The sequence below is a fragment of the Odocoileus virginianus genome, chromosome 24, assembly GCF_023699985.2.
Source record: "Odocoileus virginianus isolate 20LAN1187 ecotype Illinois chromosome 24, Ovbor_1.2, whole genome shotgun sequence".
NCBI classification, from domain to species: domain Eukaryota; kingdom Metazoa; phylum Chordata; class Mammalia; order Artiodactyla; family Cervidae; genus Odocoileus; species Odocoileus virginianus.
Window position 1 is genome coordinate 37,187,448 of NC_069697.1, and position 20,914 is coordinate 37,208,361.

General features: G+C 37.4%; 1 protein-coding gene and 1 pseudogene across 1 annotated transcript in view; both read right to left on the minus strand.

The window, feature by feature from the left end:
- Positions 1-4,845: 4,845 nt before the first annotated feature.
- Positions 4,846-20,914, minus strand: part of LOC110142997 (mucin-19) — a 127,956-nt gene continuing 111,887 nt past the window's right edge. The window contains 13 exon segments of the mRNA XM_070454850.1: positions 4,846-5,215; positions 5,859-5,967; positions 6,601-6,636; positions 7,585-7,699; positions 9,243-9,280; positions 9,873-10,035; positions 10,124-10,155; positions 16,065-16,094; positions 17,598-17,642; positions 17,813-17,865; positions 18,172-18,226; positions 18,347-18,400; positions 20,596-20,649. Of these exon segments, the coding sequence (XP_070310951.1) occupies positions 5,032-5,215; positions 5,859-5,967; positions 6,601-6,636; positions 7,585-7,699; positions 9,243-9,280; positions 9,873-10,035; positions 10,124-10,155; positions 16,065-16,094; positions 17,598-17,642; positions 17,813-17,865; positions 18,172-18,226; positions 18,347-18,400; positions 20,596-20,649 (968 nt within the window). The 3' untranslated portion in view covers positions 4,846-5,031.
- Positions 12,730-13,564, minus strand: LOC139030944 (craniofacial development protein 2-like; annotated as a pseudogene).

Here is a 20,914-nt window from a genome sequence, read left to right on the forward strand (position 1 = left end):
CTCATTTTGCCAAACTTAATTGTTTTTATTTCTATGTATCTTGTAGGAGATGTCCTATGCATCCAAGCAGCACATCCCCCTCTGAAAACTAGAGCTATATGGTCTAGGGTTTCCTCTTATATGGGCTGCATTAATTCTTCTTTTGTGGCAGGCTGACTACTCTTGCCAGAGTAGTCAGCTTTGTTGGTAAGCTTCATTGGCCCCTGGACTAGTTGGTTGTCATATCCTGCTTTGTGTGGAGGCTGTCAGCCATTGTGTGGTGAGGCTGGGTCATGTGCCCTGAGGTACCCAGGGCCTAGTGCTGGCTCACCGTTGGGCAGGGTATGGTCCTGGAGATCACAGGGCTGACACCTGCCCACTGGTTTGTAAATCAGATCCTGAAGTTAGTGCGGCCTACTGGCTGGTAAAGCCTGGGGTCTGACCACAAGACCCGGGGGTCCTATGGTTGTATCAAGCTGCTGCTGGATGGGGCTGCTTCCTGACACAGCTGACCGCAAGGTCTAGGGTATCCTGAGGCTTGTGTTGTCCTGCTAATGGATGGGGGAAGGGCCCAGCCAGTCCAGGGTAAGTGCTGTCCTGTTAGGTGGGCTGAGCCCACAGGCTTCAGGTCCTTGGTTGTCCTGTGACTTGTGTCTGCCCACTAATGGATGAGGCTGGTCCTGAGGTTAGAGCAGGCTAGCTGGTGGGCAGAGCTAGGAGTTCTGGGGCTGATGGCTGCCCACTGGTGAGTGGAACTGGGTCCCTGGATCTCTGAATGCAAGGCCTGGGGGTGGGATCTGGTATAGTGTATGCACAAGAATACATGGGACCAGGCCTTCTGGTGAGCTGGGCCGTGTCCAGGGTGGCTGAAGCCTCAGGGGATCTTAAGATGGTCTGCCTCCTAGTGGGTGGGGCTGTGTACCAGCCTAGTGAATTGCTTGATCTGAGACACTCTGTCCTGTTCTGAGGCTAATAAGCTAGAGGAAAGATTATAAAATGGAATTTGACAGCACCAGTGTCCATATGGTATAACAAGCTCCACAAAATTGCTGTTGCTGTTGGCTCTGTCCCCAGAGTGAGCTCCAATTGCTTCCTGACTCTCTGGAGACTCTGCAGAAAAACAGGTAAGTCTGACTCTGACTTCTTTCAAATTACTGCTCTTGCTCTGGGTCCTGGAGACATGACATTTTGTTTGTTCCCTGTAAGTATGGCTTAAAGGGCTTCCCTGGTGACTCAGATGGTAAACCATCTACCTGCAATACAGGAGACCCAGGTTCGATCCCTGGATCAGGAAGATGCCCTGGAGAAGGGAATGGTCACCCACTCCAATGTTCCTGCCTGGAGAATTCCATGGAGAGAGGAGCCTGGTGGGCTATATACAATTGAGCGACTGACTCTAAGCATGGAATCTCTTTTTCCCCCAGTCCTCTGAGACTCTTGAACCTGTTGCCAAAGGATATTGGCTCTCTATGCAGAAATACCAAACAGAAGTATAGAGACAGAGCTTTGGAGGAGAAGGAAAGAGTTGCTATATTTCTTTGCCAAGCAAGAAAGAGAGTATATTAGGGTTTACTGTTCATTTCACTGTGAATATTTTCTTGTTTACCTAGTGTTTAGGAATCACTCAACTAATTTTGGAATTTCTTTAAAAGGGAGTTGCTCCATGTATAGTTGTTCATTTGCTGTATCCAAATGGAAGAGGGATGTTAGGAGCCTCATATGCCACCATCTTACTCATTTCCATGTACAGCTCTTTATATTCAAATCATCCCTCAATAAAGTGATATTTTACTAAACTATATGTAGGATTATGAAGCATACAAAGGCAAATGAGGAGAGGATAGTGACCAGTATTGTGGTATGAATTGCACATTGGGAGAGAAATATTAGAATAGTCATGAATATTGATTGAGTTTTAAAGGTGTTCTGACAAAATTATAATTCTAGATTTTGACTGTTAATATTCAACTTTATTTCCTCTCATTAATTTTATAATAGCACCATTTGTCTTTTAAAGCCGTTAAAATGGTCTTGTTGGCATACAAAAATATTTTTTAATTATATAAGGGAAAGATGGGGAGAGAAAATGAGAGATAGAAACGGTGGTGGAGGTTTCATACGTTTCACTCAAAGTCACCATTAAAATGAGAGATATACTTTTATTTCTGCATTCTTCCCCTCTTCAGTTCTCAAGCTGGAATGTTACATACAGTTGACTGACCCTAGAGAATGATGCTGAATTTCCTTAAGAAATGAAGATTGAATTCCCTAGGATCAGACTCGGAGATAGCTATTAACAAACAGTAGATTTATTAGGGAAGCTCTTGGAATCCAAAATTGTGGAAGAGAAGGAAGGAATCAAGGCTGGAAGAAGGAGAAATTAAGAAATGAATAATAAATAATTCATTATGTGTCTTCGATGAAAGCCTTGGTCAACCTTTCAGTTCATTCTTAAGATCCAAATTGTGATAAGAGGGCCAAACCTTTCTACCATCCCTCATGAGTCATTGGATGCTCCACTTTTTTTTCCAGAAAGGGGACATGACATTGAAAGACGTGGCTTTCCTTAATGGAGGCAATCCCTGAAGGAGGCAGCCAACCATAAGTAATCTTCTGGCAGCACTCTTGAAAGTTAAGAAAATAAATCTTTCATTTTTGAAGGGAAATCTGGATAGTGCTTCACAATATTCTTCACAATAAGTGTAATTTGATGGCAACTGGAATTGAAGCTGCTCTTCTAGATATTTCTATAATCAATGAAACAAAATGGGTGGATCCCAGAAATTTGTTTCCAAATTTTGGTTTGAAATCAATATAGATATCAATTTCAACTCAGTACCTTCTTTCTTATCTACCAGACAGCCTCCTGGTAACAGGTGGACAACTTTGATCCTGTTCTGATGGGAGGACAGATCAGTACTTGTTTTCTCCAATATAACCAATTGTTGATTTGAATTTTCTTTTTGTGCTTAACATGTCTTGGGAAATATTTTTATTCATGGCTTATTGAATATTTTATTTATTACCATGAACCAATGTACAGAACTCCTTTCAACTGAAAAAGAATTTCAAAATGAAAAGCAAAAGGCAGTGGGTGCATACAGCATCAGTGAAATTATCTTCTTCATAGATGTTAAACCTAAAATCTGGACTTTGGGAGCTCCTCACTAATACCAGCTGAGGGATACTAACCTGTGAAGCTAATATGTCGACTGCACTGTGTGATATATTACATGGGTCAAATTCAACACTTATGTTACATTCTCTCCCTTTTGCTCAAAGTCCTTTATAGCCATTTTTGGTCTTTTGTGACTTTGAACAGCCTTTCTAGGCTGAAAATTCTGTCTCCATCGTCGTATTGTCTGGGATGATCAATTCTGACTACCAAGGGAGAATATTGTTGCTGTCATACAGTAAAAGGCTGAGATGTAAGTGTATGGTTGACTCTGTGCTTACCATTCCCTGATGTAAAAGGTATCGAAAAACTTATGATGCCACCCGTTTGGATTTTGAAAGGCTCAAGTACCAAACATTTTGTCAACTGACCAATTCTGGTATAGACTGAAAGGAAGAAAAAGCTGGAACCAGTGACAAGACATGGAGGAAAGTCAAAGGCCTTGGGACCAAATTTAAAAGTCTCTGTAATATCCACCTGGATTTAGCTATTATACACCTGTTGTTGGCAGTTACCAAGATCCTAACATATCAATTCTTCCACCACCTTTAGACATACAGTGTTTGATGATGGTTAAATTTCCCAATAGTCCAAGTCCTATAAAAAGGTGAGTAGTACAGAAGTAGATTATGATAAATTGGATTTGGAGACGTACTAATGTACTAACATACATTGTTAGTAACTGTGTATGTTTTAACATGTAAACAATGTTGTATAAGGCACATTTGGAAATATACATATGGGAAGGTATGTGTGTGAAGCAGCAAAGAATGTACTGAAGATGACAGTCATGATATTATTGAATCTCAACTGCTAGCTAACTACCTCAAGGTATGCAAAATACAAGTAGAAATGTGGGTTTAAGGGGAGTGACATTTAATTTAGTTTTGGCTTGCTGAATCTGTGGTACCTGGCTTCTCCCAGGTGTCACTAGTGGTAAAGAACCTGCCTGCCAATGCAGGAGATATAAGAGACGCAGGTTTCAATCCCTGGGTGGGGAAGATCCCCTGGAGGAGGGCGTGGCAACCCACTCCAGTATTCTTGCCATGGGCAGAGGAACTTGGTGGGCTACAGTCCACAGGGTCACACAGAGTCAGACACGACTGAAGCAACTTAGCTTCCATGCACAGAATGTCCAGTTAAAGATGTAATATCAGTTTTATCAATGCAATTCTATTGATGTCATTCAAAGAAGAGTTTAGGGCTGGAGGCATAGATTGGAAATATTCAATGTACAAACACATCTACCTATGTTGATGAAATCTTCCAAGGAGTCTCAGTAAAATGAGAAGAGGAAGAGGATACAACTTTGGAGGACTGAGATTTAAAAGACTGGCAAAAGTGAAACTGTCCACAGAATATAGGAACGCTAATTAAAAATGATGACATAGAAACTGCAAGAAAAATGTTTCAAGAATGGAAGAGTGAAAATGATATCAGAACCTACAGGAAAAAGTCATAAGAAGGCCACCAGTACCCTAAGGAGAGGGAGGTGTCATAGAATGAAAGGGGTGATTAACAAAATTCACATTTTCATAAGTTTAACCATGAAGTGAAGGAACAAAACAGAATAATGGCCTCATTCAGATGAAGAGTAGAAGACAAGTATACTGGAGACTGATGACAAGACTCAGTTTCGCCTTGACTTCCAGAATTCTCATTGCTACCAAATAAATACATACGTTCACTAATCGCTTGCAAAGTTACGTTTATTTTTTAGATCCAGTCAATCAAAGAACAAAAGACCTCACAATGATAACTCACTTTTTGAGCAATATGCAAATGTTTAGTTATTCTCACAATTTAGTCATTATTTTTGTTCACTTATAAAATAAATACCTGGTCTGTTACAATGGGAAAGGTAATGCCATTTATTATTAACTGACTGTTGAAGTCATAGACTGTTGGCATATGTCTAAACAGGAACATGTAATGATATGCCTGTACCTATAAGGTATTGTACCACCATCAGGACAGTCAAGATCAATTTCCCTATACTCATAGTTTTCTTCTTGGCAGCAAAGGCATGAATTTTTCAACTGAAAGAGGTCATAGTCATACCTAAAAGAAAAAAAAGTTCAGTAATAAATATTTTCAGAATGCTTTCTGAAATAAATTGACATCAATGCTCAGATTCCAATTGTCTAAGTGATTTAGCAAGTCTTCCAGCCAATTTATTCTTTGCCTTTATTGTATATTTCTGCTATGGATTCATAGTAATTGGTATATAAGACCAAAAAAAGTGAAGACTATAATCTCATAGTTAGAGCAGTATGGTACAAAAATATAAACAAAACATTTTAAAAATATACAATGTAATACCAAATTATTACTCATATATTAATCTACATGTGAAAGTATACAAAAGGAAGAACAATTAATATGTGCTATGTTTAAAATGCAAGTGCCATTTTTTTAAAAAACACTTTTAAGCTAGAGGATTTGCTTGACATCTGTCTGTAATCACTTTATGAAAATAAATACATTTGCCATAAATGTATTATGTCTGACATATAGAAAAAACCTTCAAAATGCTTAATTACTATTTAAAATGCTTATTTTATTTTGCAGGTATTAATATTTTATTTGAATCAGGTCCTGATTATTAGATCTTATATAAACATTTGTCCTTGTAAAGTTTTCAAAGCTTGATTTTCTCCACAATGTTACAAACTTAACAAGCAGTACACAAAGAGAAACTTACTTGATGGTTTTTTTGCATTCCCCTGTGCATCTTGCCATCTTAACTTTTTTCTTGCAACCATTGTAGTTAACAGTCACATTCACGGGTGAAGATCTACAATTAGGTTTACCTAAAACAAAATGGAAAACAGAATCAGAAATGAGGTTTAACATTAACAATTACTAAGTCTCAATTTTCCTAATCATAAAGTAGAGAATAATAACAAATACTTCACGATGGTATGGAGAGACTATCTCAGCACCCAGCACAAGGTACCAGGGTAATACTCAATAAATATTATTATTATTCTATTATTACTATCATAGGAGAAGGGGAAAGAAAAGAAGGAAAAGAGAGGGAAGAAGGTAAGAGAAAGGAAGAAAGAGGGGAGGAGGAAAAAAGGGGGGGATGGTTGTTTCACACATCTATTAGCTCAAATTGCTGATCATCTTTATGCTCTAATACAACAATTTACAATATAATTTGCCAATGTTAGGAGAGCAAACAAAACTTTTTCCATGCAAATTAAATTTTCACCCTTGTAAACATCACTGGTTTTTACTTGGAAGAGTGTTGCAACCAACATGAGTAAGAAAATATAATGCATTATATTAATCATCGGTATGCATACGGGTTAGATTACTAGTTGTGTTAAAAACACAGGAGATTTTGTATTAATGATCTGTCATTTTGTTTTAAGGAAACACTAAATTTCTGCTAACAGTTTACATTTTTTTCAGATGTGGAATTTAATTTTACTTACATGTATAGCAACATTTTGTTGAATCATAGACTCTGTCTTCCTACAGGAGTCAGAGAAAAAGAAAATGACTGAGCAAATCCTGTATTTTTCTATAAACAATATAACATTTGTTAACTTATTGAAATAGCATTACAAAGGGAGGAATAGAACAGATAAACATGCAGATCTCAGATCCAGTCAGCACAGAGAGGAAAGCACAGTGATAAAAGTGAGACTGTTAACACCAAACTTTTCAACAGTGGGTAGAAATGGGAAAACGACACTTAAAATTAAATTCATCTTTAAAATGAAATGCCCAAGAATAAAAGAATACCCCTCCCTTAATTGAAAAATATACTTTAATAATGACACTACAACTCAACACTTAGGTTTCTCACAAGCAAGATTTGTACCTTACATTATTATAATCTCAAACTTATCACTGTCTGAAGTAAAAAACTCAGTAAATGTTGAAATCCAAAGTTTGCGGTCTAAAATAAAACTTTATGTTATCAATTATATCTTCAGAAACAAATTAGTGAAATTTAAAACTTCCTTAATACTTTAAGCTTAAGCATTCATTAATGCAAAACCCTCATCCTATTTGCAGGGGATAAAAATTGTGACACAAAGAGCAATCTGAACTGTACATACTTATGTGATTCTATTTTAAAATGTGTTCTTTTATAGAAAATTATTAACCTGAAGCCATGACCTTGAAAAATACTAGCTTTTTGTTGTTGTTGTTTAAAATACAGCAGCACTCTTTCTACAGTAACTTACTTCTGGAATAGCACTATATTAAGTTTTATAGAGCCTGCAAATATATATTTGATATAAAAAGTATAGTTGGCAGCAAAAGGTAGATGACATAACTGGAATGAAATCTGTAAGAGATTTATGTTTATTGCTAGGCAAAAGCTTTTACAAATAAGGAATAAGACTAGTTGTATTTATATTTCTCATAAGACGTGAATCTTGTTGATTGTTACTTAAGAAGATGACTTACTTCTGCACACCAGGTCTGCTTGGGGCAGTCTTGAACCACGGCAATGAAACCAGTGTTGTGGCAAGAGTAAGAGATACACGGGTTGTTAGGGTCAGCAAATGAAGCACCAACCTGGGAGGTGGGGAGGAGGAGGAAACTAATGATTATTGATCTTCATTTCTGTTTCAAATTTGTAATGTTTCATGAATTTCCAGAGATGCTTTGAGCCATTAGATTAATATTTAAGAAAAAGTAGGTTAAAGACTTCCATGAATAAGCAAAGATCTTCATTGAGGGCACAGAATGTGTCAAAGATTTTCAATCCTCAAATTAAGATTCATCTATTGTGGTTCTATGATATTTTTCAAGGATTTAAAAAAATCCCACAAGATATCTTCTACCTTTGCTTATGTTTTCATGCTTTTAAAGCTCTCTAGATTGCTACTCAGATTGCTTTATAATTACTTTATGTACAAAATTCAAACATCAGTTTGGGAAATTCCATTTATATCAGGCCCTCGAACCACAAAGTGAACTTTCAGGTAAGCTCGAATTTTATTATTTCAACTGTTTTGCATATAAATGATTAGAGGTACAATTTTGCTTTGTTCTTTAAATATCCTCATGGTTTATATTCCAAAACTGTCATAGATTTTCATCAGATCACCTTTAGAAACTAAAATTTAAGAAGCCTGAGTAGAAATGTGAGTATAAGAAATGAGTTACCAAAGTAAAGTGAAAGTCACTCATTCCTGTCCAATTCTTTGAGACTCCATGGACTATACCGTCCATGGAATTCTCTAGGCCAGAATACTGGAGTGGTTAGCCTTTCCCTCTTCAGGGGATCTTCCCAACCCAGGGCTCAAACCCAGGTCTCCTGCATCGCAGGCAGATTCTTTACCAGCTGAGCCACAAGCGAAGCCCAGCAACACTGGCGTGGTTAGCCTATCCCTTCTCCAGTGGATCTTCCCAACCCAGGGATTTAACCAGGGTCTCCTGAACTGCAGGAAGATTCTTTACCAACTGAGCTATCAGGGAAGCCCCAAAGTAAATTATTAAATTAAATTAACTTTAACCAAGTTAAATTACTATTAAATTATAGGCTCTGTTTTATGTATTTCCTAACATACCACATATTTTAGTCTAGATTTAGTTCTTGTAATATTTAGTGTCACCAGTTCACATGTATTATTGAGAATCATCTGTTTTTTTATGGCTTTCTGATACTTTTTCTAAAAAGTTAAATTACTTTCCAATATGTCAAATCAGTTGTTAGATCAGCCCTGAATATACTGTGATATAATATCCTCATAATGGAGTTCTGATTTTTTTCCTATTTGATCTCTGACAATTCAGCCATTAGATCTTTCTGATTATAATTACAGTTTAACTCTGTTCATTGATTTGAATGTTATATGTCTTCTCCACCTGGGGAAACCCATGAGAAATTCTGTTCAGCAGCTCCATTGTTAGATTAATGATCAAGAATATTGTTGCCCTTTGAAGCAAGTTGTGGTAGATGTTACATTTGACCTTTCTTTTGAAGTGAATATGGGTAAAAAATGAATGGATTCCACTCCACCATTACATATGATTTTTTTCATATTAGCTGAGACACTCTGCATTTATTCTTAATTATAATAATAAAAGTATATTAAAGTAGAAATAACTTTACCTCATAGTCATTATTGTTAAATAAACATGTTCTTGGTTCTGAAAAACAAATACATATTTTACCCTAAGACAAACATTATAAATTTTTTTATTTATAAAACAGAAATTGTATATGAGATCATATTTACCAACAATAAGGCAACATTATAAAGTTTCTTCCCATAACACCATCATCTCCTTTTAATCTACTGATTACATTCATAACTGTTAATTCTAGGTTTCTGTTACTCAAAAGATAGTAGGGTTTAAGAGGCAAATATTGATTCTGTTATTTGTCATACCTATCAACCATTTGACTCAGATTAGTAGCTCAATAAATAACTCTTGAATATATGAATAAGTAAACAACTATTCAAATCAAATAATGCATTATATTGCTAAGAAAGTAGATCTTAAAAGTTCTTATTTCAAGAAAAAATATTGTAACTATAGGTGGTTTAACTAGACAGTGTAGTGATCACTTTGCAATATATATACATACATGTATATATATTATATATATAATATATATATATAATATATATATATATGGAATCATTATGTTGTATGCCTGAAACTAATACTGTTTTATGTCAATTGTGTCTCAATAAAAATAAAGTAGAAAAGAAAGCAATGTATCATGACTACATACCACAATATCCAATTTCACAGCAGGTATCATTATCTTTGAACTTTACAAGTCTCTCTTCGGGCTTGCATGTGGGTGGAGAAGGACACTCCTTGAGTTTGCAGTCTACAGTCTCTGCATCAGTACAGGTGCATTTGTGGCAATTGGCAGTCCATGTGTCTCCAGGCTACAAATACAATCCAAATTTAGACTTCTATTCAAATATACGAATGACAGCAAATTTGTGTTAAAGTAGAGACAAATTGTGTACTTACTGACTTCTTTTCTCCCAGTGGACCATAACAAGCTGTTAGCATGAAATGACAAATCCTAATTAAATTTGGCAAAATATAACTTTCTGCTATTTGTAGATAACCACCAGGTTGACCAAACCTGAATTGGCACTAGGATTTCAGAGATATATTGTGAACAGTTGTCAGGTGCCTTAAGGTAAATCAATCACATCCACCTACTTTGAGCAAACTGTCCCTAGCAGCATATATATATTTCCTAATTTTACACTCCTCAGCAAAGAATAAATCTCTCCTGTCAGTAGTCAATAAATCTATGGCTACTGTTCACCTTTTGTTTCACTTTCCGACTTCTGCCTTCACAATCCCACAAGTCACCAAGACCTCATAATTATCAGTCTAAAGGGCTCTTTATCAGTTCAAGTTCCCTACAATAGCTAACATTTTAAAACTCTCACCTTGAAAATATTCCTCCTTCAGACTGACACTCTGAAATTCCTCTCTATTAAGCAGATTTTTCTCATTCCTCTCAGTTTGTCTCTATTCTTTCCTCTAATACTTTTCTCCATCTTTACAGCATCCACTAAATGTCAACTTCATTTCAGTTCAGTTCAGTCGCTCAGTCGTGTCCGACTCTTTGTGAACCCATGGACTGCAGCACGCCAGGCTTCCCAGTCCATCACCAACTCATGGAGTTTACTCAAACTCATGTCCATTAAGTCGGTGATGCCATCCAACCACCTCATTCTCTGTTGTCACCTTCTCCTCCAGCCTTCAATCTTTCCCAGCATCAAGGTCTTTTCAAATGAGTCAACTCTTTGCATGACGTGGTCAACATATTGGAGCTTCAGCTTCAACATCAGTCCTTCCAACGAACATTCAGGACTGATCTCCTTTAGGATGGATTGGTTGGGTCTCCTTGCAGCCCAAGGGACTCTCAAAAGTCTTCTCCAACACCACAGTTCAAAAGCATCAATTCTTCTGCACTCAGCTTTCTTTATAGTCCAACTCTCACATCCATACATGACTACTGGAAAAACCATAGCCTTGACTAGATAGACCTTTGTTGGCAAAATAATGTCTCTGCTTTTTAATATGCTGTCTAGGTTGGTCATAACTTTTCTTCCAAAGGAGCGAGCATCTTTTAATTTCATGGCTGCAGTCACCATCTGCAGTGATTTTGGAGCTGCAAAAAATAAAGTCTGCCACTGTTTCCACTGTTTCTCCATCTATATGCCATGAAGTGATGGAACCAGATGCCATGGTCTTTCTTTTCTGAATGTTGAGTTTTAAACCAACTTTTTCACTCTTCTCTTTCACTTTCATCGGAGTTCTTTAGTCTTCTTCACTTTCTGCCATGAAGGTGGTGTCATCTGCATATCTGAGGTTATTGATGTTTCTCCCAGCAATCTTGAGTCCAGCTTGTGCTTCATTTAGCACAGCATTTCTCATTATGTACTCTGCATATAAGTAAGTAAGCAGGGTGACATATACAGCCTTGACATTCTCATTTCTGATTTGAGACCGTTCTGTTTTTCCATGTCCAGTTCTAACTGTTGTTTCCTGACCTACATACAGGTTTCTCAAGAGGCAGGTCAGGTGGTCTGGTATTCCCAACTCTTTCAGAATTTTCCTCAGTTTATTGTGATCCACACAGTCAAAGGCTTTGGCATAGTCAATAAAGCAGAAGTACAAGTTTTTCTGGAACTCTCTTGCTTTTTCGATGATCCAACAGATGTTGGCAATTTGATCTCCGGTTCCTCTGCCTGTTCAAAACCAGCTTGAACATCTGGAAGTTCATGGTTCACGTACTGTTGAAGCCTGGCTTGGAGAATTTTGAGCATTACTTTACTACTAGCATGTGAGATGAGTGTAATTGTGCGGTAGTTTGAGCATTCTTTGGCATTGCCTTTCTTTGGGATTGGAATGAAAGCTGACCTTTGCCAGTCCTGTGGCCACTGCTGAGTTTTCCAAATTTGCTGGCATATTGAGTGTAGCACTTTCACAGCATCATCTTTTAGGATTTTAAATAGCTCAACTGGAATTCCATCACCTCCACTAGCTTTGTTTGTAGTGATGCTTCCTAAGGTCCACTTGACTTCACATTCCAGGATGTCTGGCTCTAGGTGAGTGATCACACCATCATGGTTATCTGGGCCATGAAGATCTTTTTTGTACAGTTGTTCTGTGTATTCTTGTCACCTCTTCTTAATCTCTTCTACTTCTGTTAGGTCCATACCATTTCTGTCCTTTATTGAGCCCATCTTTGCATGAAGCAATCTCTAATATTTCCCACTCCATTATTTTCCTCTATTTCTTTGCACTGATCACTGAGGAAGTCTCTCTTATCTCTCCTTTGAAATTCTGCATTCAAATGGGTATATCTTTCCTTTTCTCCTTTGCTTTTCTCTTCTTTTCACAGCTACTTGTAAGGCCTCCTAGACAGTCATTTTGCTTTTCTGCATTTATTTTTCTTGGGGATGGTCTTGATCCCTGTCCTGTACAATGTCATGAACCCCCATCCATAGTTCATCAAGCAGTATGTCTATCAGATCTAGTCCCTTAAATCTATTTCTCACTTCCACTGTATAATCATAAGGGGTTTGATTTAGGTCCTACCTGAGTGGTCTAGTGGTTTCCCCTACTTTCTTCAATTTAAGTCTGAATTTAGCAATAAGGAATTCATGATCTGAGCCACAGTCATCTCCCAGTCTTGTTTTTGCTAACTATATAGAGCTTCTCCATCTTTGGCTGCAAAGAATATGCAAAGGATCTGATTGCATTGTTGACCATCTGGTGATGTCCATGTGAAGAGTCTTCTCTTGTGTTGTTGGAAGAGGGTGTTTGCTATGACCAGTGTGTTCTCTTGGCAGAACTCTATTAGCCTTTGCCCTGCTTTATTCCATATTCCAGAGCCAAATTTTCCTTTTACTCCAGGTGTTTCTTGACTTCCTACTTTTGCATTCCCGTGCCCTATAATGAAAAGGACACCTTTTCGGGGTGTTAATTTTAGAACAACTTGTAGGTCTTCATAGAACCATTCAACTCAGCTTCTTCAGCATTACTGGTTGGGGCATAGACTTGGATTACCATGATATTGAATGGCTTGCCTTGGAAATGAACAGAGATCATTCTGTCATTTTTGAGATTGCATCCAAGTACTGCATTTTGGACTCTTTTGTTGACTATGATGGCTACTCCATTTCTTCTAAGGGATTCTTGCCCACAGTAGTAGATATAATGGTCATCTGAGTTAAATTCACCCATTCTAGTTCATTTTAGTTCTCTGATTCCTAAAATTTCGACATTCACTCTTGCCATCTCTTGTTTGATCACTTCCAATTTGCCTTGATTCATGGACCTAACATTCCAGGTTCCTATGCAATATTGTTCTTTACAGCATTGGACCTTGCTTCCATCACTGGTCACATCTACAATTGGGTGTTGCTTTTGCTTTGGCTCCATCCCCTCATTCTTTCTGGAGTTATTTCTCCACTGATCTCTAGTAGCATCTTAGGCACCTACTGACCTGGGGAGTTCATCTTTCAGTGTCCTATCTTTTTTGTCTTTTCATACTATTCATGGGGTTTTCAAGGCAGGAACACTGAAGTGGTTTTCTATTCTCTTGTCCAGGGGACCATATTTTGTCAGAACTCTCCACCATGACCCATCCTTCTTGGATGGCCCTACACTGCATGGCTCATGGTTTCATCGATTTAGACAAGGCTGTGGTCCATGTGATTAGATTGGTTAGTTTTCTGTGATTGTGGTTTTCAGTCTGTCTGCCCTCAGATGGAGAAAGATAAGAGGCTTATGGAAGCTTCTTGATGGGATAGATTGACTGAGGGGGATACTGAGTCTTGTTCTGATGGGCGGGGCCATGCTCAGTAAATCTTTAATCCAATTTTCTGTTGATGGGTGGAGCTGTGTTCTCTTCCTGCTATTTACCTGGGGCCAAACTGTGGTGGGTTTCCCCTGTAGCTCAGTCAGTATAGAATCTGCCCGCAGTGCAGGAGACCCAGGATCCCTGGGTGGGGAAGATCCCCTGGAGAAGGAAATGGCAACCCACTCCAGTATCCTTGCCTGGAAAATCTCATGGGCAAAGGAGCCTGGTGGGTTGCAGTCCATGGGGTCACAAAGAGTTGGGCACGAGTGAAGGACTAACACTTAAACTATGGTGGAGGTAATGAAGATAATGGTGACCTCCCTCAAAAGATCCCATGCATGTGCTGCTACAGACTGTGCCCCCAACCCTGCAGCAGGCCACCACCAACCCACACCTTTGCCGGAGACTCCGGGACACCCACAGGCAAGGCTCCTGTGGGGCCACCTTTCCTTCCTTCTTGGTCTTAGTGCAAAAGGTTCTGTTGTGCCAAGTGTCAAGTACATACTCTCAAACTTCTGAACAGACATCTCTTACAGCCTATGCACCCAGATCTCCCTCAGCCTAATAAACAGCACCCCAACAGATTTTAAAGAACCTCAAATTCAATGTGCACAAAACAGATTAAATCATATTTCCCTCAAAACCAGTTTTTCTTCTAAATTGGCCACCTTCAATTAAAGTGAAAGTGTTAGTCACTCAGTCCTGTTTGGACCTTTGAGACCCCAAGGACTGTAGCCCAGCAGGCTCCTCTGTCCATGGGATTCTCCAGGCAAGAACACTGAAGTGGGTTGCCATTCCCTTCTCCAGGGGATCTTCCCTCCACATGGATTGAACCCAGGTCTCCTACATTGCATGCAGATTCTTTACCATCTAAGCCACTAAGGAAGCCCACCTCCTATTAAGGCCTAAACTGTTCTTTTAATTACTTAAGCCTAAAACTTAGAAGTCATCTTAATTGTTTCCTTCTCATCATTTGGCATTGAAACTACTGCAAAATCTTGTATCTTTATCCTCATTTGAATCCCTTCCTTTCCTGGTTTTACTTGTTATAATACTATTCTAGGACCTTAGTATTTTTGGTCTGGCATAATCTGGCTCTTTTAAAATGGGTTGCTCTGACTCAGGCCTCTTCCCGATCCAGTCAATTCTCTATGTCATAGGTAGGACAGTTTTCCTAAAGCCTACATTTCATCTCATCATTGCCTTGATTAGATACTTCTTATAGTCCTGTAAACTAAATACTTTATTTTAGCATTCTGGCTTCTGAGGTTGCCATAACGTGTCTCCAGTCTATCATCTCAACCTTGTCTCTCTTCTTTGATGTATATACCCTGAACTAGCTTACTTACTGTTCTCAAATTCCAGTTCTCTAATGAAATACCTGAGAATCCTTCCAAAGTATATGTAAGATGTATAACACATAGCAGTATTATGTAATATATGTAATATAGTAAATAGTATATGTAACATATGTAAGATGTGTAACACATAGTATGTGTTGGCTATATAATACATAGGTCACATATTTCACTGTGAAATTTATTTTCAGCCTATATGAAATTGTTTCTTTGAAAACATCCCTTCTCCCACTGTATGGTAAAATTAGAAAATGATATTTTTTTGTAATTTCACCACTTAATAGAAAGCACATCACATTGGCTTGATAATTTTAGAGAAACTCAAATTCTACTAAAATTATTAAACTCTGATTATCCCTAATTTTTGTTGCTAAAATTCAGTCCTCAAAAATAGCTGGAATTATCTAGTTTAAAAAATAAAAGGCAATATTTCAACCAGGATATCATATAGTTACATGAAACACTTTATTGTGTAAGTAAATTCTATTTTGACTAAGAGACAAAATACATTTGTTTGGTTTGGCTTTATTAGTTTGTGTGTGACAAAACAGCCTTTCATTCACTATTTGGTGAATAAAAGCTAAATTCTTCCATTTCAAGTTTTCCTATTCTATAACACTTCCTTAGCTAGTGACTTTTATTGGTATGACCTCTGAAGCTTGATTTACAAGAAGAATCATTAATGTAGAATTATTTGATTTTCAAGTGGAGGTATTCTTACCTGGAGGTGGTGGAAGAGATGTTGAACATTCTGTGTAAAAACAGATACCTTATATTAGTCTCTCAAGTTATTGTAATAGGTTTGGAGTACATACAGTTGTCTATTACTGAAAACACATGGCCACATTGCTAGTCTTATAAGCAGACATATCCCCATAAATCTTCCCTTTCTACTCCTTATGGCATTTGATATTTTACCATTAGAGAGTGTTTCCTTTAGCTCTCAAATGTCAATGGGAAGGAAATATGAGGATCAAAAGAAGGAACGAGAATCAAAGTAAATTTCTCTTCCAAATGTCTTGATAGACAGTTCTGATAAATAGGATAATAAAATGTATAATCAAATAAAGAAAAGGATAACACTATCAAAAGCATATAATTTTCCATATATATAAGTAGAACAAATGTATTGTGTGTTAACTGATATTAATACTCTAAGAATTTGTATGTTCTTTTTGTCTTATGGCATTTTAATCTTGTTCTGTCTCCAATCCCGCCAAATGCTTTAAACTTCTTACTTTTTTGGAGGCTTCCCATGTCAGAAAGTTTGGTCAACCCAACAATCCACTCATAAATTTCACATTCTATTTTCAAACTGCTAAAATTCAGGTTAACATTTTTATTCTATCTACCAAGCAGAAGGCTGAACTATGAGCAACAGAATATTTGAGAGGAATTTTTAAGTTTCTCCAGGTTCAAATAAAAGGACCCCAACAACTAATAGGTACAGAAAAACAGAAAATAAATTAATTAAAGGTATATATTTTGGGGCATAAAATGCTTCTCTTTACTAAGAGAGACTAGATTAATTCCCAATTATAAATATTTAGCAGATTAACAGAAACCAGCAACAGGAGAGAGAAATGATCTTTAAGTATAAATATAGTAGAAAAATTTCCCTACCCAGAATTCCATGTTCATAGGAGAAATTTATAATAGAAGGAATAAAAAAATACACTTATAATCTTCACATTTCTATCAGAGTAATTTTTCTAAGACTTATCTGATCATATCATCCTTTTATCAAAATCCTTAAGGTGATCCCATTTATTATAAGGATAAAGTCTCATCTAAGTTTGGAAATAGAGTCCTTCATAAGCATTGCTCTGCTCACCTTTCTAATCTCATTTCTTCCCTGAAACTCACACAGACAATCCCAATACCTGGTTAATTCCTGAAGTCCCTCACACTGTCTAATGTCTCTGTCTTTTCAAGTGTCATATGGCAAGAATTCCCTCCTCACCCTAGCCAATATTAAATGCAGTCATCTCTTCTCTGATCTCTTCACTCAGCCCTACCAACTAGCAAACAGAAATTAACAGTCTCAACATAGTCCTAGGACCATAATTGTTGTCCATTGTTTGAGTAGCATTAAATGCCCTGAAATGATATCATCTGTGCCCACGATAATCTCCCCCACCAACACATACAAAGTAATCAAATGGCAAGGGCTGCTCAAGTCTAGCAAATATAAGGTTAAAGGAAATGTTAGTTGAATAAGTGACAAGGAAATTAGTACTTTTCCAACGCTGACCTGTCTTATTTTCAATTTCTTGTTCTGTTGTGACAACAGTGGTTTCTGAGGAGAAACAAAAGGATACTGCTGTCATTTTATTTACCAGAGAGCATGTACACATATCAAGTTTCTGTGTGTATGCCTGCACAAATGATCACACACATTCATGCTTAAGGAAAGCTTCATGTGGAAGAGACAATTCATGCCAGTGCCTTTGGGTTATTTCATCTTACCTGGGTAGGATATTCTGGGGCTTGTTGTGATTCCATTTGACTTTGAAGTGGAAATTTTAAAGGAAATATTAAAAATTTCAGGAATTTTTAATTCCTGAGCATTTCATAATCTCATTATCAGAGATTTCAAGGTCATAACTTCCAGTAAGGATTTCTGGTAAAAGCCTAACCCAAAAAATCTTGGAGGAAAAAAAAAATCCCTAGGTAATATTCAAGTCATATTTCATGAGGAAATGTAGAATAATCTTCCTGGCCTTTCTTTCCTGTTTCTTTCCCACCACTCTTCTCTCCCAAATTCAACTCCTTATATAAAATCACAGGCACATTGATCATTGAAGAGTTTGTATTTCTAGTATTTGTCTGTTTGCATTCCAGAACCAGAGGGTTCCTTGACTCCTGTGGAAGCAGTGACTGCTAAGAGAGGAGCAAAAGTGGTGAGTAAAGGGAACTATAAAAGCAAGTTTAATTTCAGATAAGCTGTCCTGTCTTCTGAGATGCCACCAAGCAAAGTTCATTTATTTTTATTTGACTTACCAGTGGTAGAAATTCTGGGACCAGTAGTTGCTTCAGATACTTCCTTGGAGGTACCTAAAATGAGTAGGAAAAGAGCAGTGAACTTTTTCTGGTTGCAGAAGAGTGTATCTGAAGACATCTTCACATAGAACAAGAGTCTCAAAGCACCTGGGATGTACTAGTACACCTACGAATGCCAGTTCATTCTCCTGCTATTGAAACATAGTAGGCCCTAACACAGCGACTCCTCGCTCACAGAAGAATTGAGTATTTCATGTCTCAGGTGGTAAAGAATCTGCTGCAAAATCGGAGACTCAGTTTCCATCCCTGGGTTGGGAAGATCCCCTGGAGAAGGGAACTGCAATCCATTCCAGTATTCTTGCCTAGAGAATCCCATGGACAGAGGAGCCTGGTGGGCTACAGTCCATGGGATTGATTGAAAAGAGTCAGACACGACTGAGTGACTAACGCTTTCCTTCACTGTGGCCCTGGTAACTATCACTCTAGAGTCCCCTTCTGTTAGTGACAAAAACTATTTTCACACTGAACTATTTTACTTCATATATCCTGTTTTCCTGGCTGTCTAGTATTAATTTTGAGGGGAGTGTTTTATGAACTGTTTATAGAGTTTGAGTATTAACCTCTTGTCAGTCATATCATTTGCAAATATTGTCTGCTAGTCAAGATTTTTTTTGTTTCATTGATGGTTTCCTTTGATATGCAAAAGTTTTTAAGTATAATTAAATCCCATTTGTGTGTGTTTTTTGTTTTTTGGGTTTTTTTTGCTTTTCCTTTAGGAGACAGATCCAAAAAACATTGCTATGGTTTATGTCAGAGTGTTCTACCTATGTTCTCTTCTAAGAGCTTTATGGTTTCAGGTCTCACATTTAGGTCTTGAATCTCATGTCTGCATGCTAAGTCACTTCAGTCATATCCGGCCCTTTGTGAACCTATGAACTGGGGCCTGCCAGGCTCCTCTGCTCATGGGATTCTCCAAGCAAAAATACTGGAATGGGTTGCCATGCTCTTCTCCATGGGATCTTCCCGACCCTGGGATTGAACCCACATCTCTTACGTCTCCTGCATTGGCAGGCAGTTTCTTTACTACTAAAGAAGCCAAAGCTACCATATGGCCAGAACTGGGAAGCCAGAACTACCATATTCCCCCACAATTCCTGGATATATATTCAAAAATAAAAACTCTAGTTCAAAAAGATACATGCACTCCAATGTACATAGCAGTACTATTTATAGTAGCCAAGATAGGGAAACAAACCAACTGCCCATCAACAGATAAATGGAAAAAGAAGATGTAGAAAAAAAATATATATGTACATATATATATGTATATATACACAATATTATATATATACACACACATATATATAATAGAATATTATAAAGAAGATGTAGAATATTTTTAAATGGAATATTACTCTGCCAAAAAAGAATGAAATTCAGCCATTTGCAATAATGTGGATGAACTTAAAGAGTACTACGCTTAGTGAAATATATCATGCAAAGACCAACACTATATGTGGCATCACATTTATATGTGGAATCTACCAAATAAAACAAACAAAATGCATATAGCAAAATAGAAACAGACTCACAGATATACAGAACAAATTAGTGGATACTAGTGGGGAAAGGAAAGAAGAAAAGGACAAGATAGGGATAGGGGATTAACAAATACGAACTACTATATGTAATATAGATAAGCAGTAAGTAAATATTATATTGATACATTTAGGGAATACAGTCATTATTTTGCAATAATTTTAAAGAGAGTATAATCTATGAAAATACTGACATGCTATGCTGTACATCTGAAACTAATACGATATTGTAAAAAACAAAAAAAGCCATGAAAAATAGCACCCACATCTTCCTGTCACTCTGGGATGGTAGGAGACTAACTTCATTCTTGGAGCACCAATTAGCAAACAGAGATTGCCTGATCACATGGACCAACCTCTCCACTACTGTCTCCGGTACTTTCCCACTAGTTCACCCCAGAGTTTTAAAACTCTCCTGCTCTTTATTTCAGCAAAGTTAAGTTCAAAATCTCAACCCTAACGCAATGCTCTTGACTTCTGTTTCATAATCTTAAAGTCTTCTTTGTCTAACTCCATCTGATACAGTTTTTCTTTTACACTTCAAGTTTAATATTGATAGACATAAATATTCCCTTTCTGAAACACTTGAGTGTTAAAGGGGAGAAGAATGTTGAACATGTTAACTTCATTAGAGTTAGTAATTTCCATTACCTGGGCTGGAACTTTCTGAGACACCAGTAACTCTGCTTGATACTGCAGCAGTACCTGCAAAGACAAGTGAGGGACACTTCATATCAGACATAGCTTCTATTGTTAGCCTCAGAGATCATAACAGGAAGAGAAAGGAAGTCAGATGAAACTCTAGGCTAATGTAGTTAGCCCATAGAGCAATTTTATGAAGTAAAAAATAAACAAAAAACAATGACAGAAAAAAACCCCTCTGAGCAGAAGAAGCCACGTGACTTTTATAACTTGTTGAGGAAATGCTGGCTGGATTTCAGCCTCTCACTTTTCCCTTTAGCAGTAGTGC